This window comes from Desmodus rotundus, chromosome 5, assembly GCF_022682495.2.
Source record: "Desmodus rotundus isolate HL8 chromosome 5, HLdesRot8A.1, whole genome shotgun sequence".
Taxonomy (NCBI): Eukaryota; Metazoa; Chordata; class Mammalia; order Chiroptera; family Phyllostomidae; genus Desmodus; species Desmodus rotundus.
Window position 1 is genome coordinate 36,468,989 of NC_071391.1, and position 15,112 is coordinate 36,484,100.

Sequence of the window (15,112 nt, forward strand, 5' to 3'; positions counted from 1 at the left end):
TTAAGATAGAACATAGGAGGAGGACATACATATGTATGACTGGATCCCCACAGAAGAGTGAAAAAGAATGCAACAAAAGCAGTATCTGAGAAGACTGGCTGGAAATTTTCCAAAAATAATGAGACATCAAGGCACAGATTCAAAACTCACATATACTATATGCACACACACATACGCACACACCTAGGCATATCAGAGTAAAACTGTTGAAAGTCAGAGAAAAATTTTAGAGGACTTCCAGCCAAGATGGAGGCATAGGTAGATACACTTTGCCTCCTCACACAACCAAAACAAAAAATAACCAGAACTGCCAAAAAATCAAACTGTATGGAAGTCTGACAACCAAAGAGTTGAAGAAGAAACTTCATCCAGACTGGTAGGAGGGACAGAGACAGGCAGCAGGGGTGGAGAGGACTCGAGGCAAGGTGGCAGCCAGAGGACCAGGCAAGGCTGCGGCTTGAGGACTGGGCAGTCCCACATTTGGGTATGGATAAAACTGAAGGAACAACTGAGGAGCCAGACAGAGCATGCAACCCGGGGTTCCAGCATGAGGAAATAAAGCCTCAAAACCTCTGACCAAAAAATCTGTGTGGGTTGGGCAGCTGGAGAAACTCCCAGCTTCATAGGAGAGTTCATTAGAGAGACCCACAGGGTCCTAGAATGTACACAAACCCACCCACCCGGGGATCAACACCAGAAGGGCCCAATTTGCTTGTGGGTAGCAGAGGAAGTGACGGAAAGCCCACTGACAGCTGAGCATTGTTCCCTCTCAGACCCCTCCCCCACATACAGTGCCACAACACAGTGACAAGGGTTGCCCTGCCTTGGAGAATATCTAAGGCTCTGCCCTTTACCATGTATCCAGCAAAGCTATCATTTAGAATGGAAAGGCAGATAAAGTGCTTCCCAGACAAGGTAAAGCTAAAGGAGTTCATCATCACCAAGCCCTTATTATATGAAATGTTAAAGGGACTTATCTAAGAAAAAGAAGATCAAAAATATGAATAGTAAAATGTCAACAAACTCACAACTATCAACAACCAAACCTAAAAAAACAAAAACTAAAACAAACTAAGCAAACAACTAGAATAGGAACAGAGTCACAGGAATGGAGATCGCATGGAGGGTTATCAGCAGAAAGGGAGAGAGGAGAGAATGGGGGAAAAGGTAGAGGGAATAGAAGCATAAATGGTAGGTACCAAATAGACAGGGGGTTTCTAAGAATAGTATGGGAAATGGAGAAGCCAAAAAACTTACATGTATGACCCATGAACATGAAGTAAGTTGGGGGAATGATGGTGGAAGGGGGTGTGCAGCACGAAGGGGAATAAAGGGGAGAAAAAAATGGGACAACTGTAATAGCATAATCAATAAAATATATATATTTTTTAAAGTTTGAAAGTCATCAGAAAAATACCATATAAATTACCTCCAGAGGAACAACTAACAGTTGACTGCTCAAAAAAAGCAATGGGAAGCCAAAGACTACAAGATGTCTTCCAAGTACTCCAAGAAACCTGCTGACATAGAATTCTACACCAGCACAAGTATCTTTGAAGAGTAATGATGTTTCCAGAAGAATAAAAACTGAGACGATCTGACATCAGTGGAAGACCCACACTAGAGAAATTATGCTAAAGGGCATTCTTTAGGCATAATGAAAATGACTCCAGATTGAAGTCTGAGATGGAGAGGGCAAAAAAGAATAAAATGACAATTATGCAGGTAAGTCTATATGAATACTTATTGCATAGACTGCAATGAGAATAATGGTTCTGAGGCATATAACACATACAGAATTAAATATGTAAAAACAATAGCAGATAGTTGTTAGTCCTTGTATTTTCCGGGACAAGGTGGAATTATCAATATTATACTTGATGCCGATAAATTAAGAAGAGATGGTGTAATCTCTAGAATAAGCTACTAAAACAGAAAAAGAATATATTTCTATATAACTAATACAGATGGGAAAATATGAAACTGTAAAAATAACCAAAGAAAGCAAAAGAGAACTTAAAACAGGAGGGATCAATAGAAAGCACTGAGTCAGATTTTAAACCCCAAATTATCAGGAATTATATTATGGATTAAATCCTCCAATTAAGGGTCAAAAATTGTGAGAATGAAAAAATCCATATGCTATTTATAAGAGGAATAATTGAAAGATAAGAATGCAGAAAAGTTGCAAATAAAAAAATGGGGAAAGATATACATTTTTAACAGCACTGTATGCAAATGCCCATTTGCCCAAGACCCCTCCAGAGTATGCTGACAGTTTGCATTTTTTGCAAATCTGCTAAGTAGTAAATATCTCATCTAGTTTTAATCTGTATTTCCCTTTTTACGAGAGATGTTGATATCTTTTCACATGGTTAAGAATCATTTACAAATTATTTTTCTGTAAACTGTTCATTTCTCTACCCCTTTTTCAATAGGATTAGTGACATTTTGGCCATTTCTATACAACCTTTTCATATAATGAAATGCATTATATCTCAATGAAATGCACTGAGATACCATGACAGACCACTAAAGTGGCTAAAATTAAAAATTAAAGTGCCAAATGTTGGGGAGGATGTAGATTAACAGGAAGTCTCGTATACTGCCACTTGGAAGGTAAACTAACACAACCGCTTTTGAAAACTGGTGTTATCTACTAAATTGAATATACAAATACCCTTTGATTCATCTATTCCATTCCTAGATATATATCCTACACAAATGCGTGCATATAGTTCACAGAAGAATTACCCACAATAACCAAAAACTGAAAATAACTCAAATGTCTATCAACAAAAGACTTTTTAAAAATACTGTATATCGTTTGTGTAAAGTCAAAAATAGGTTAAACAGTATTAGAATTCAAGACAGATTAGGAGAGACGAGGTGATGACTGGAGGGGTTATGAGGAGAATCTTTTCTGCAGGTAATGTCTATTCCTTCACCTTTAGGTATTAATTTTCTAATCATCCATTGGAGCAGTATATATTATGCACTAAAATGCAGGATGGGAGGGCAAAGGGGTGGTGGAGGAAAGTATGGAATCAGCAGAAGCCATAAATCTTCCAACCTGAAATGATCTGCAGGACCCTGTTAACTTAGACCTTCTGCTTTGAAGGCTGCAGGTAGGGAAGAAGACTGGTTATAAAGCCTACGGCCCCATAAGTTAAGGAGTCATATTGAACATTCATGCAAAAAGGTAAGAATCCAGAAAGTTATATGCTCAGAGCAAGGTAAAAAGGAAATAAACCCACCACACACAGAAGTGGGCAGAGGAACAGTACACTTGAGGACTTCTGCTATGCAGAACCAGTAACCAGTAGAATGGTTATCTGCACTATCCAATACATTAGCCACAAGAAGCCACATCACCTCGTGGACACTTGAAATGTGGCTAGCCCCGAACTGACATTGCTGTGAAGTGTAAAATGCACACTGACTTTCGAAGGTTCAGTGTGAAAACTACAAAGTCAAATATCCTTTAAATAATTTTTAAAATTTTAAGTAACTTTTAAATTTCTGCTCAAATTATATATGTTATGGATATACTGAGTTAAATAAGACATTATTTTTAAAAATTTTAAGTGGGAAGAGAAAGGCAACTGGTATTGAAAAGATTTTTTTAAAAATCTCCTTTGAAAAACTGTAATCATAAGCCAGCCCTAGAGTCTATTTAAGGCCTGTATTTACCTGAGTTATGCTAAAAATCTAATAGATATTTTAAAATCATCTTGGCTTGTTAATACTACCTAGCTTGTTAATGCTATTAGTCACTAGGCTATTGGTGGAAGCAAAGGTAAATCCTTATTGGAAAACTGCAATTTCAATGTAGGCCTCAAAAAATTCCCATAAAAATCTCTAAGGAATATGAGTTTACAGTCAAACACCAATAAAAAAAACAAAGAAATAAGGTGCCATGAGTAAGACCAGGCTTAAACAGAGAGCAGATAAGAGACTGTACTGCATGTGGAAGTTTGAATGATCTGAAATCCAATTTAAAACAATGTTTAAGATGTTTCAAGGAAAAAGTTCTAAAGATATTTAAGAAATATCTAAGATTTAAAATATAAACTGAACTTCTAAAAATAAAAGTAACTGAAACTAAAAATTCAATTGGGTGGTTTACACACAGCTGACAGACTGGCACGGAACTTTAATAAATAATCTAGATTTCAGGCCAGAAACAAAAAGATACAAAACATGAAATTAAAGTTATAAGACCCAGAGGAATGATCTAACATACCCTAAAATTTCATAAGATAAGAAACAATAGTTAAGTATTTTCCTGAATTGCTAAAAAACATCAAACTTCAGATCTAGGAAGACCAACCAAAACAAGATAAAAAATTTTTAACAGTCTTTTTATTTTGTTTTTATTTTAGTGTTGTTCAAGTGCAGTTGCCTGCATTTCCCCCCACCGCTGCCATCCCCACCTCCCTCCTGATTCCACCCCCCCTTGATTTTGTCCATGTGTCTTTTATGGTTGCAAAATAAGATAAATTTTTAAAAATTATACCCACATTCATAGTAAAACTGCAGAACATTAAGCACGGAGAAAATCTTTTCAGAAAGAACTAGGTTTGACAGATCACCAGAAAGGCGGCAGCAATTTAGACTAACTTTTCAATAGCAACAACATAAGACAGAATATGAAAAGAAAACTGCCTTTAATGCTTAAATCATGTTACAAAAACAAGGGTAAAATAAACATGTCATACAATCAAAAACCTAGAGTTCACTATTAACAGACACCCTGCTAAATCATATTCTGTTACTCTGGGTATATTTTTTCTTTTTTTAAGATTTTATTTTTTTATTTTTACAGAGAGGGGAAGGGAAAGAGAGAGGGAGAAAGATCATTGTGTGGTTGCTTCTCAGGTGCCCCCCACTGGAGACCTGGTCCACAACCTAGGCATGTGCCCTGACTGCGAAATGAACCGGCCACCCTTTGGTTTGCAGGCCTGTGCTCAATCCACTGAGCTACACCAGCCAGTGCTACTCTGGGTATATTCTTAAGGCAGAAAGAAAATGATCCGAAAGAGAACATCTGACAGTTAAGACATTAGTAACCATATATTTAAATCTAAATAAAACTGAACAAAAATAATCATTTAATAGAAAACTAATGTATAACCACATAGCCTGATGGAGGCTGTAATCACAGCTAAAACATTTTAAGGTCCTGAATATCACTGAGGAAGAGGCTACAGAAATTGCTTAATTTAGACTTTGTTAGGTATGCACATTAAAATATCTAAGGTAACCTCAAAAAGAAAACACACACAAAGTTAAAGTTTCAAATTAACAGGAGAAATGTGGAACGCTAAAAAGTAAAAGAGTACACAAAAAATAATTTCTGAGAAGAGGTTTTTCTCAAAACTCAAAGAAAACAAAGTATTTGGGGGAAAATGCTAAAGAAGCTAACATTCTCTTTCAACCTGACATTAAAATAAATAAGAAAAAATGAACATTTCAATCATACTTTAAAAACAGCTCTGCCACAGCCAAATACTTACACCTTATAAATTCTAAGGTAAAGCAATTTTATTTCTCACCACCAATTATGACTGAAGCTTTTAATGAGAGACTATAAAAAGATCAATGACTTTCTTGTTGCATAATGGTTGTGAAAAATACGCAATTACTTCTCAGCTTGCGGATGACTGTCTAATTGGTAAGCCACTTATTTACTAACATAAAGCAGAAAATACTTGCCTTTTTATCTTCAGGATTTAGTTGATTCATTAACATAATGACATTGTCAGTATTCCAAACCCAAGAATTACTTGTGAAATATTCGAGAAACACCATAGCTCTGTGAAGACGAGTTATTGTTTTCATCATCCTGTATTGTAAGAAAATGAGATTCATATTTTGCATAGATTAGAAAATAATCTTCATCACCACCCATGGATCAGTTTTTAAACTGAACATTAACAGTAAAATCATAATACATAACTCAACAAATGTACCAAACTAACAGGTAATGAGAATATTTCTGTAATTGGGAGAATATTTCATAAAAAAATTTAGAAGAAAAAATTTTAAGCAATGGTAAATGAATTTAATACCACCTCAATAAAGGTCTTCTGATATATATGAAATTAATTTTCAAAGGAAATACAATGTTTTAAGATCAATTTTCTTAAACCACATTATACTAAAATTTCCTGTGAATTTATAACATTGTATTATTACATTATACAGAAATATTCATTCTTTCTATCTATATATATATATTAAGTAACTTTCTCTTTAACACTGACAAATACGACTCTTGATACTCTGGTTGTGTCATGAAATCAATGACTCATGCTGAAAATTTTCTGAAATAGATATTTACTCATTTTTCCAAATCCCCAATATTCATCCTTATAGAAATAAAGGCACCTGATACTATTTTGTTTCTTTTTGAAAGGGCAAAGGGCCTTAACCTTTCAATTTGTCATTTTATATATCATTGCTCACTGTAAAGTCACTGACACCATAATGCTAATCTGAGCAGTAACATCCAAACAATTGTTACCTATATAAGTAGGTAAAGAGGAGGAATTTTTGGATAACGAAACACACACCAGAAATTCCTAGCCTCTGATAAACAGAAAAATAATTTGTGAAGAAATACTCCACCTAAAACCCTCAATTTATAGTCCCCCAATATGGATTAGCATTATATATAATTTACAGAGTTCCAAAATCAAGAACTTCAGAGATGGAGAACAATCAGAACATTAGAGATGAGGGGGGGGAAATCAAAATAGTAACATGGTTAGCTAAGCAATTCTTTTGACACATTCAGTACATTTAGAAAGATACCCTGAATCCAGAATATTGAGAAAAATGAGGCAATATAGACTATGTTAAAAAAACAACAACTGTAGTTTATACAAGAAAGCAAATACAAAACAAAACCTCCATTAAATATGAAAAGAATTATTGGGCCTCAAAAGGCTTTATTTGCTAGAATGAATAATTTATACTGTTTCTACATGTAATATCATGCATCGGCATCCCTAAAGAGTATTACCCAGGAATCCGTATGATGCATATGAGTTGTACTTACAAATTTACAACTATATCAAGGTATAAAGCAAGTCAGATTTTTATCCAGCTGACACTCAGAATAAAGTAAATAAGAAAAATGGACACCATGAATGATTGACATTAGTTTAATGTAGAAGTAGGCATTATACTAAGGCCCCAATATAAGGTATAAAGCCTAGTACCTTGCTCAGTAAATATCTGAACAAATTAAATAATATAAATGATACAACTTCGTTATTTAATTTAACATTTATAAAATTGACTAAATAAAAAAACTTGATGTCTCTTTTTGGTTTTAGACTATAAACTCCCAGAAGTCAAAGATGATTCCTGACTTGAAAACCTCACACAGGGCAAACCTCAGATAAGATTGTTTATTTGATGCTTCCTATTTGGAGCATATTTTAATTTCAAAGGTGGCTGCAATATTATCTCCCATTCTACATGCTCACCTATAATATCAGTTTGACTATCTTCCCACGAAGTGAAGGTAACTGATACCCAATAGAATGAGGTAGAAACGATACAGTGTGATTTTCAGGGGTAGGGTTAAGAAAAAGTGAAAGAGCTTTCTGCCTTACGTGCGTGCTGTAACACTCACCCTTGAAGCCTTCAGTAGCCCTGTATGCTGTCCAGCTCCCCTAGAGGCTGTAACGTGAGGAAGCCCAAACTAGCCCATGTGGAGAGAGCACATGGAGAGGCTCTGAGACTACATGAGGAGAAAAAGACACTGGGCCACCCCAGCTGCTCCCTTCTTCTCCTCTTCCCCTCCCTCTAGTGTACCTTCTCCAGTTCCTACCTGAATACAAACACTTGAAAGACTCTGGGACAGACCGCACAGCCAAATCCTTCTAGAATTCCTAACCCACAGAAATCATAAGAGATAAAGAAAATGATTGTTGTTTTAAGATACTAAGTTTGAGGTGATTTGCCATGCAGCACAGATAAAGAGGAAGAGATCTCAGTACTGGTAGTGTGGGGATGCTATAATAAAAATCTAAAACGTAGTATTGGCTTTAGGATCAGGTGGTAGACAGAATCTAAAAGGTTCTTGAGGAGACTACTGGTGAAACCTAGAAGGACCAAGAAAAGAATTTTAGGGGAAGTCTTAAAGGGCTTTAATAAACCTATTGGTAAGGCCTTAAAGAAAATTGACACAAATATTGTAGGGAGTTGGAAGAACAAAACTGTCACCTGTGGTAACATGAAAAATAGAAACTGCACTAACTCGATGATCTAGCCAAGATTTCCTCAAAGAGGATGAAGATGATCTTCAAAAATTGAACTATTTTTCTAAGTGGAATTTAGAAACAATGTAAAACGCCAGCTGGGAATTCTTTTAAAAAGTGTCTTCTGTGCATAGGTCAAATCCAGAATGCAGATGTAAGATTTTTGGTTAAGACCTCAAAAAGATCTAAGGTAGTACCTGAGGAAAACAAAGAAAAAATAAAATGGAATCACTATAGTCAACCTGCTAAATTACTAAAATCAACTATGTTGAGGCATGAGGAAACAACACTATTCTAACTATTCTAACTGTTTTAACTAGTCTGGGAACTTTTTTCAGTCCTGTGTCAATGCCTGGATATCCATCAATTTATTGTGTGTAAATACATGGATATATACCAGACCTCTAGACAACCCTCTGATTACCCCCTAAAGGACTCTCATATATCCAGACCCCATGACATCCACCTGACATCCATTATCCATATGACCAGATATAACCAGACCTCCTGACACTAATCCTCCAGATTCCAGACCAACCAACATCTGACAAGGAACTGCCCTGATCCAATCCTAGGGCTAAGACTGCAGGACCAATTCTTCTCAAGAATGTACTTTTTACTATAAAATCTCTTAAGTTTTCTTTCTTCTCTGGAATATTTTCAGTATTGCCTAGTTGTTTCCAGTTTGCAAACCCTAAAACCCTTTAATGAGTCTTTATCAATTATTTCTAGCCAAAGTCTCCAGACTCTGAATTCTTTCAAATAGAACCTCATTGAACCTTTCAAACAAAAGACTTATTCCAGATCCTAAAGAAATGTCTCACAGAAATCCTGCTATTTAAGAAGCAGAATCTGACAGTCTAGTGTAAGGATCTAAGAGACAATCTAAGATCTAAGGGTGTTATCCCATAGTAATCTGCCCTTATCTGGACATGTCTCAAAGAGCTATATGGGTATGGCTTTGGTCTAATGGAAACTGTTTTAAAATGAATACCTGGGAACCCACAGTTTTAAAAGGAATCATATCAAGAAGCCCCAGTGGCCTAATGGGTAAGGCACTGGCCTCCTAAAAGGAATCATATAGGTTTACACTTAAAGGGACAGGGACAATACAAAATGAAGAGAGGCCTCTAGATCAAGGATTAACAAACCAGAGCCTTAGGGCCAAATCCACCTGCTTGTGTAAATAAAGTTTTATTGGAACACAGTCATGCTGATTCAATCACACATTTTCTATGGATGTCAAGCTGAGTAACTCCAAGGTGAGGTCTACAATTAAGAGCAAAGTAGTTGCAACAGAAACCATACAGCCCTTTACAGAAGCTGATCCCTGCGCCCTGGGGACTCCAGCCTTTTCTGGGTAGGAATTAGGTTAAGAAGGCTACTTAGTTACCAACACAGGTTGAGAGGATATACATTGAAAGAACTAATAAAATCACTGCTGCCGTTTTAATCCACTGAATTTGAAATGATTTGTTATGAGGCAACATCTAATATAAATTATTTAATAAAGTTTGGTTACTCACTCCTTTTTTAAGTTTACTAAGCATCCCTCCCTTTTTTTCTGTAAGGCACTGGGATATATTTAACCTGTTTTCCTTTTTTCATCTAGTTTTGACTTTTCTGTTCCAAGTTACAACAACTTTATTAATATCAAGAAAACATGCACTGCCATCACTCATAAATTTACATCTGCTTTTAGCCACAAAGAATGCTGCTAGGGACAAATATTGTACTTTTCACATCATTCTAGAAAACCTGAAAATAACCTGCATATATTGGCAATCTTTTTTAACATTAAGCATTTCTTTACCTAAAGATCTTTAACACCCTTCACATTCAATATTACACATACAGAGTTAAGAAACATAATGCACAACTGAATCAACAGAAAATCCCTACAAGTAACTCAGGTCCTGATACACTATTAACTGGTAGATATCTGACTTTTATTTTTTGAGCAGTTGATGGAAGTTCTGGAATCAGCATCTTCTTTATACATAAATATTCAAATCCCAAACTCTCCAATTAAAGAGCCCACTGTAATGCCAATGTAGTTAAAAACTAACTATTTTATGAGACATTTCATTGTACTGTGGTAAAAACAGGAGGCCTTTATGTTAAGTTTATGGAGTTTCAGTAAAAAATAAAAGAAAGCAAAAAGAAAGGCTGTAACAACTATAAGAAAATAGAAAGTTTTTCATTTGTTAACTTTAAAAAAATATATGGTATTTTCAACTTGGAAATTAGTCAAAAACTGTAACATATTATAAGCTGAATGGGCAACTGGGATAATTCAAGCAATTAATTTTGTAGTAGCATCCTATGTTTTTCATATAAAACTACACAGTCTACTTAAAGCAAAACATTTTACCCATAATCCCCTGTAAAACTACCCCTATATTTTTAAGGGGCAGAGGATAAGGGCTCAATTTCAGCTTATAATAACAATGACAACCTTGATGTTGGACATTTCTAACATGGGATTTTGGAGGATCAATAAACTGAGATCCACAGTTAGTATCCTCAAATATCCCCAATTTCTAAGAAATGTCCTAGCATCCTGATTGTGATTAATGAGGTTAGTAATTCTAAAGGTAAAGCTCATGCTAGCGAATTTCTGTCTCTCTAGCAAGCTTCCACCACCTTACCAATACATAGTGTATTTATTTCTATTCTTCTTACCACGGTTCCTGACCTGTCAACCTGAGTGCAAGATCGTGCAATAATGCAGGTACTATGTGTCTGACACCCTTCCAATAATGAAGCAATAAGTTGTTGGAATAAAAGTTAATTTTGGGGCGCCTGTATACTTGGTTTAAAGGATTCATCTTGAAGAAATGAGTTATATAACATCCTGTAGGAAAAATAAGCATCAAAGTATATCGAATGTTATTTGTTATTTGTCATTCAAAAAATACCTAAAGTTAGACCTAGAATTCAGCACATGACAGTAATTTATCACCCAAAATTTAGAATAAATTAAGAGTGAATCACAACACTACCTTTGCTTTTCTGACAAAGTCTTAAATTCAAGAGTCTTCTCATTCATAAAAGGCCATTAAGCCTTGTCATAAGCATAAACAAATAGAGAGTTAATACGCATTTTAGTGTAAGCATGGATTGTTTAACAGTCAGAGGAACAGATAAGACAGAGCTAGTCACCATTACCTTGGGCTTCTTCCAGTCATCCTGAGGTAGGTATCATACAGGAATGCTGGGGCCTTATGGCTTACAGCAATCCAGTAATGATATAAAAGGTGATTGGAGGTTAGATTTACATTGGGCCGTCTGAAGGCCTGTTCGAGAGGATTCCTCTTGAAAGTGGAAATTACATGGTATTCTGAGGAAGAAAAGTTGTGCAACAGCTTTGATAATAACCATGTAATAAAGTTTTGAAAAAAATCATGTTTTTACAAAGCAAAATATTTTACCAAATATGTCAGAGTTTGCTCATTTAAAAAAAACTCTTCTACTCTCTATAGCAGCTAAGAGAATATGGGTATTAGACTGCTGAACTCAAGTGGTTTTAGAACTGCCACTATTTACGAATTTTATTTAGATGAATTTTTGCTAAAATTCACTCTTAAAATCCTTTTAATGTTTTACCTATGTCAGTTTACAATGTCACTTTCTACTTCACCTCCCATGATAGCTTCTTTCTTTCTGTTCCTCTTTCCAGATTCTTATTATTGTACTTACTTAAAAAAGAAAAGGAAAATCATCATCCTTTGCTTATGAATAATTAAGTTACACATAACTTAATTATGAAGCTCAAATTATGGAAGCTCAAATAAACATACATCAACAACTTAAAACAACCCAAATTAACTTCTGCTGTAATTTATTTAGGTTATGCAATGTCAACACAATCAAATCTATAATCATCTATTAATAATTGAATGGAAATATATTTTGAGATATTCACTAAAAATAATGTTCAACTTAATTTTTGCTGAAATTTACATCACAATGAAAGATTACAAAAAACCCCTGTCATTTAAAGTGTTTTAAGATTATTAAAAGATTTTTATTATCATAAAAGTAAAATCTCCCTAGATTTTTTCCCTTATATACTCTAAAGGTCAATCCTTAAATTGAAATAAAAATATCCCAGAAAAACCTTAGAATAAAGGACATAAAAGATTTACTTTAACATCAAAGTTGATCTACAATGGTAACAAAAATTGTTCAAGTAGAGGTAAAATAAGACCTATTGCTAAATCAATGCCATAATATATTTTACTTTAAATTTGAAAACATAAACCAACAACTTAAAAAAGAATTTCAGTAGGCTTTAAATTATACTATTCCTATTTTATAGCAAGTAACACAGCATACACACTACCTGATAAGAATTTTAAATTTAAATTGATTAATTAATAGAAAATATTCTAGCAAAATGTATCCTACAGGCCAACTGCTTCATTTATTACTCTTTGGACCACGAGCTATTTCCTGTGATATACCAACGCTTGTAGTTGGAAGTGCTATTGCCTATAGATAGGCAACAACAGCAGTGAAAGTGCCCACGACAGAAAAAGCACTGCTTCCATGCCACAGGTATTACAAGGACTGCTACAAATGGCAGCAGAAAAATAGTAAGGGTCAGACAAGTACAGCAGGATATTTTTAAATTTGTAAAACAGTACCACGAGTAAGGCAGTAGGTAGGGGTAGATACTCCTATTGGGACAATGCTCTAACCAGCTAAGCTACCCAGCCAGGGCCATAGACATTCTTAAGATAGCAATTAAAGTAAGAATAAATTGGTAACTCAGTGGTCTTAATGTCTCATGGATTCTTCTGACATAAAAACTTGGAGAATATTTTAAGTTCTTTAAGATTTATTCTAACATTCAAAAACACAGGTAAAATCATACCAACTTCACCCCAGTGGAAAGGATTAGTGCTGCCTGTTGTGCAATTATACACCATGATGTTCCTTGGTCTGGAAAAAAAAAAAAAAGATCAAAGCGATGAAACATAAAAAGAGGCCAAACTTGTCCAATCTAAATCATATATGATATTCAAGTAGGAAAAAATGAGGATGGGTACCTTTGCTACATTATTTTTAAAATTATCCTTAAAAGATTAATTTTTGCCATCTAAATAATTTACACCCTTTCCCCCTCTCCTAACAACACTATTACTTATTTAAAAAATACACTTTTTTCTTTTCATATTTTTCTTTTTGTATGAGTAGAAGTGTCAGTTTTTAAATGTAAGAAATACAACAAATTCTCTCAGCTCTTCTTGTCTCCTTCCCAGATTCAGAGGCTCCACTGAAAATATTATGGACTAAATTCCCTTTTAACAGAAACCATAGTCATATAATCATACTCCTCCTTTTTTAAAATATAAAAAATACTGACGTCAAAAATAAGGGCAGTTTCTTAATTAGAAAACAAAAGTTACTAAGAAGCTTAAAGTTTAGGTTGTTACCTGTAAATGCTACTATCCCCTTTTAAAAGGAGGCCCTTGAGTTGATTGAAGTTGCTCTAGTGTGACATTTGATATATGTAAGTCATTCTCTGTAAATTTTTAGCTCTTTATGCCAAGTTCATACCAAACTTTAGTTTGGGTTAAAAAAATCATCGGGGGTAGGGGTTCATTTTCACTGCCTAATGAACTTGTCTATCCTGTAGATAGTGCATGAGAATAAATATTAACTCTTAATTACTGCTGATGATGGCACCACTTGATATTATTGCCTGTAATAAGCCAACTCTTACAGTTGGAAGTGATAATGCCTATACATATTAACATGGGAACAGGACTGAGGGATTAACATTAGTCAATAGGTCTATTTTCCCTTCTCAGTTACTATATATTCAACGAGCGACATTGTCACCTCATATACCTATTAACTCCGGAATACCAGGCTGCCGCAAGACTTGTGTTGACAACTACATCTACAGGAACAAGATCTGCAAGGGCATTGTTGGAGGCACGCATTGTTCGAAGAATTCCTTTCCCTGCCTTTATTAAAATTAAAAACAACACCTTAAGATATATAAGCCAGAGTACATATATAACATAAAGATATACAGAAAACAGAAAAAATATATAAAATATTAAATAAATCAAAAGGTTTACTTACCGCAATAAAAAGACCACTTGGTCCATTGAAGTTATCAATCCATCCCTAATACCAAAAATAAAAAAAGTTCATAAATATTATGAAACTAGAGATTTATTATGTGACATCTACAATTTCCCATATATACTTGGTAATTTTCTTATAAAAACTAAGAATTAGACTAGATTCCAGCCAGACTATTTCTCCTCATCCCAAATAGAAGCACTCCTTCCCTGGGATTGCAAGTGGCTATATAAAATCACTTTCAGGGGTTACCTACTTGAAACTTCCATTAACTCTCCACAAGGAGAATTTTATAAAAAGGAGTTTATACCTGTCAGAAATTTTTGCTATATGAAGCCTGTTCAGGTTTGCTTTTATGTGATTTACTGATGCAGTATCCTGATTGGGGGAAATGGTAAATTACCCTCAAATTACTGAATAAAACAGAGGGAAACAGAATTGTCAAAGCTACACAAGGCATGCTATCACTTACTACCATTATAGAAACCTAGATTTTTCCTAAATCAATTTATCTGTTAGTTTATACCTATGTTTCCTCTTACTCCAGGGATCCACAAATACCACAATGCCTTCCTTTTCTATAGCAAATTCTCATAGAAATCTCCTACCTTTCTTAGCTTGTAACCTATACAGGAAAGTCTACAACTTGGAAGACTTGCCTCTTTTTGGTAGTAAAAAGCCAATGAAATAAGATCCTGAATATTCTCATCTCTATTCCCTTCACTTCTGCA

The 15,112-nt window shown here is 34.7% G+C and overlaps 1 protein-coding gene across 3 annotated transcripts in view; it reads right to left on the reverse strand.

Annotated features, from left to right (window-relative positions):
* FAR1 (fatty acyl-CoA reductase 1) overlaps positions 1 to 15,112 on the reverse strand; it is a 56,486-nt gene that overhangs the window by 5,908 nt on the left and 35,466 nt on the right. For 2 of the 3 annotated variants that reach the window (XM_045194214.3, XM_024558945.4), the window contains exons 6-10: positions 14,379 to 14,423; positions 14,139 to 14,257; positions 13,159 to 13,226; positions 11,448 to 11,619; positions 5,719 to 5,848 (exon numbers count right to left, since the gene is read on the reverse strand). In XM_045194214.3, the coding sequence (XP_045050149.1) occupies positions 5,719 to 5,848; positions 11,448 to 11,619; positions 13,159 to 13,226; positions 14,139 to 14,257; positions 14,379 to 14,423 (534 nt within the window). Of the gene's footprint in view, positions 1 to 5,718; positions 5,849 to 10,961; positions 11,134 to 11,447; positions 11,620 to 13,158; positions 13,227 to 14,138; positions 14,258 to 14,378; positions 14,424 to 15,112 lie in introns of all 3 variants that reach the window. The other variant, XM_045194213.3, reaches the window with a different exon arrangement.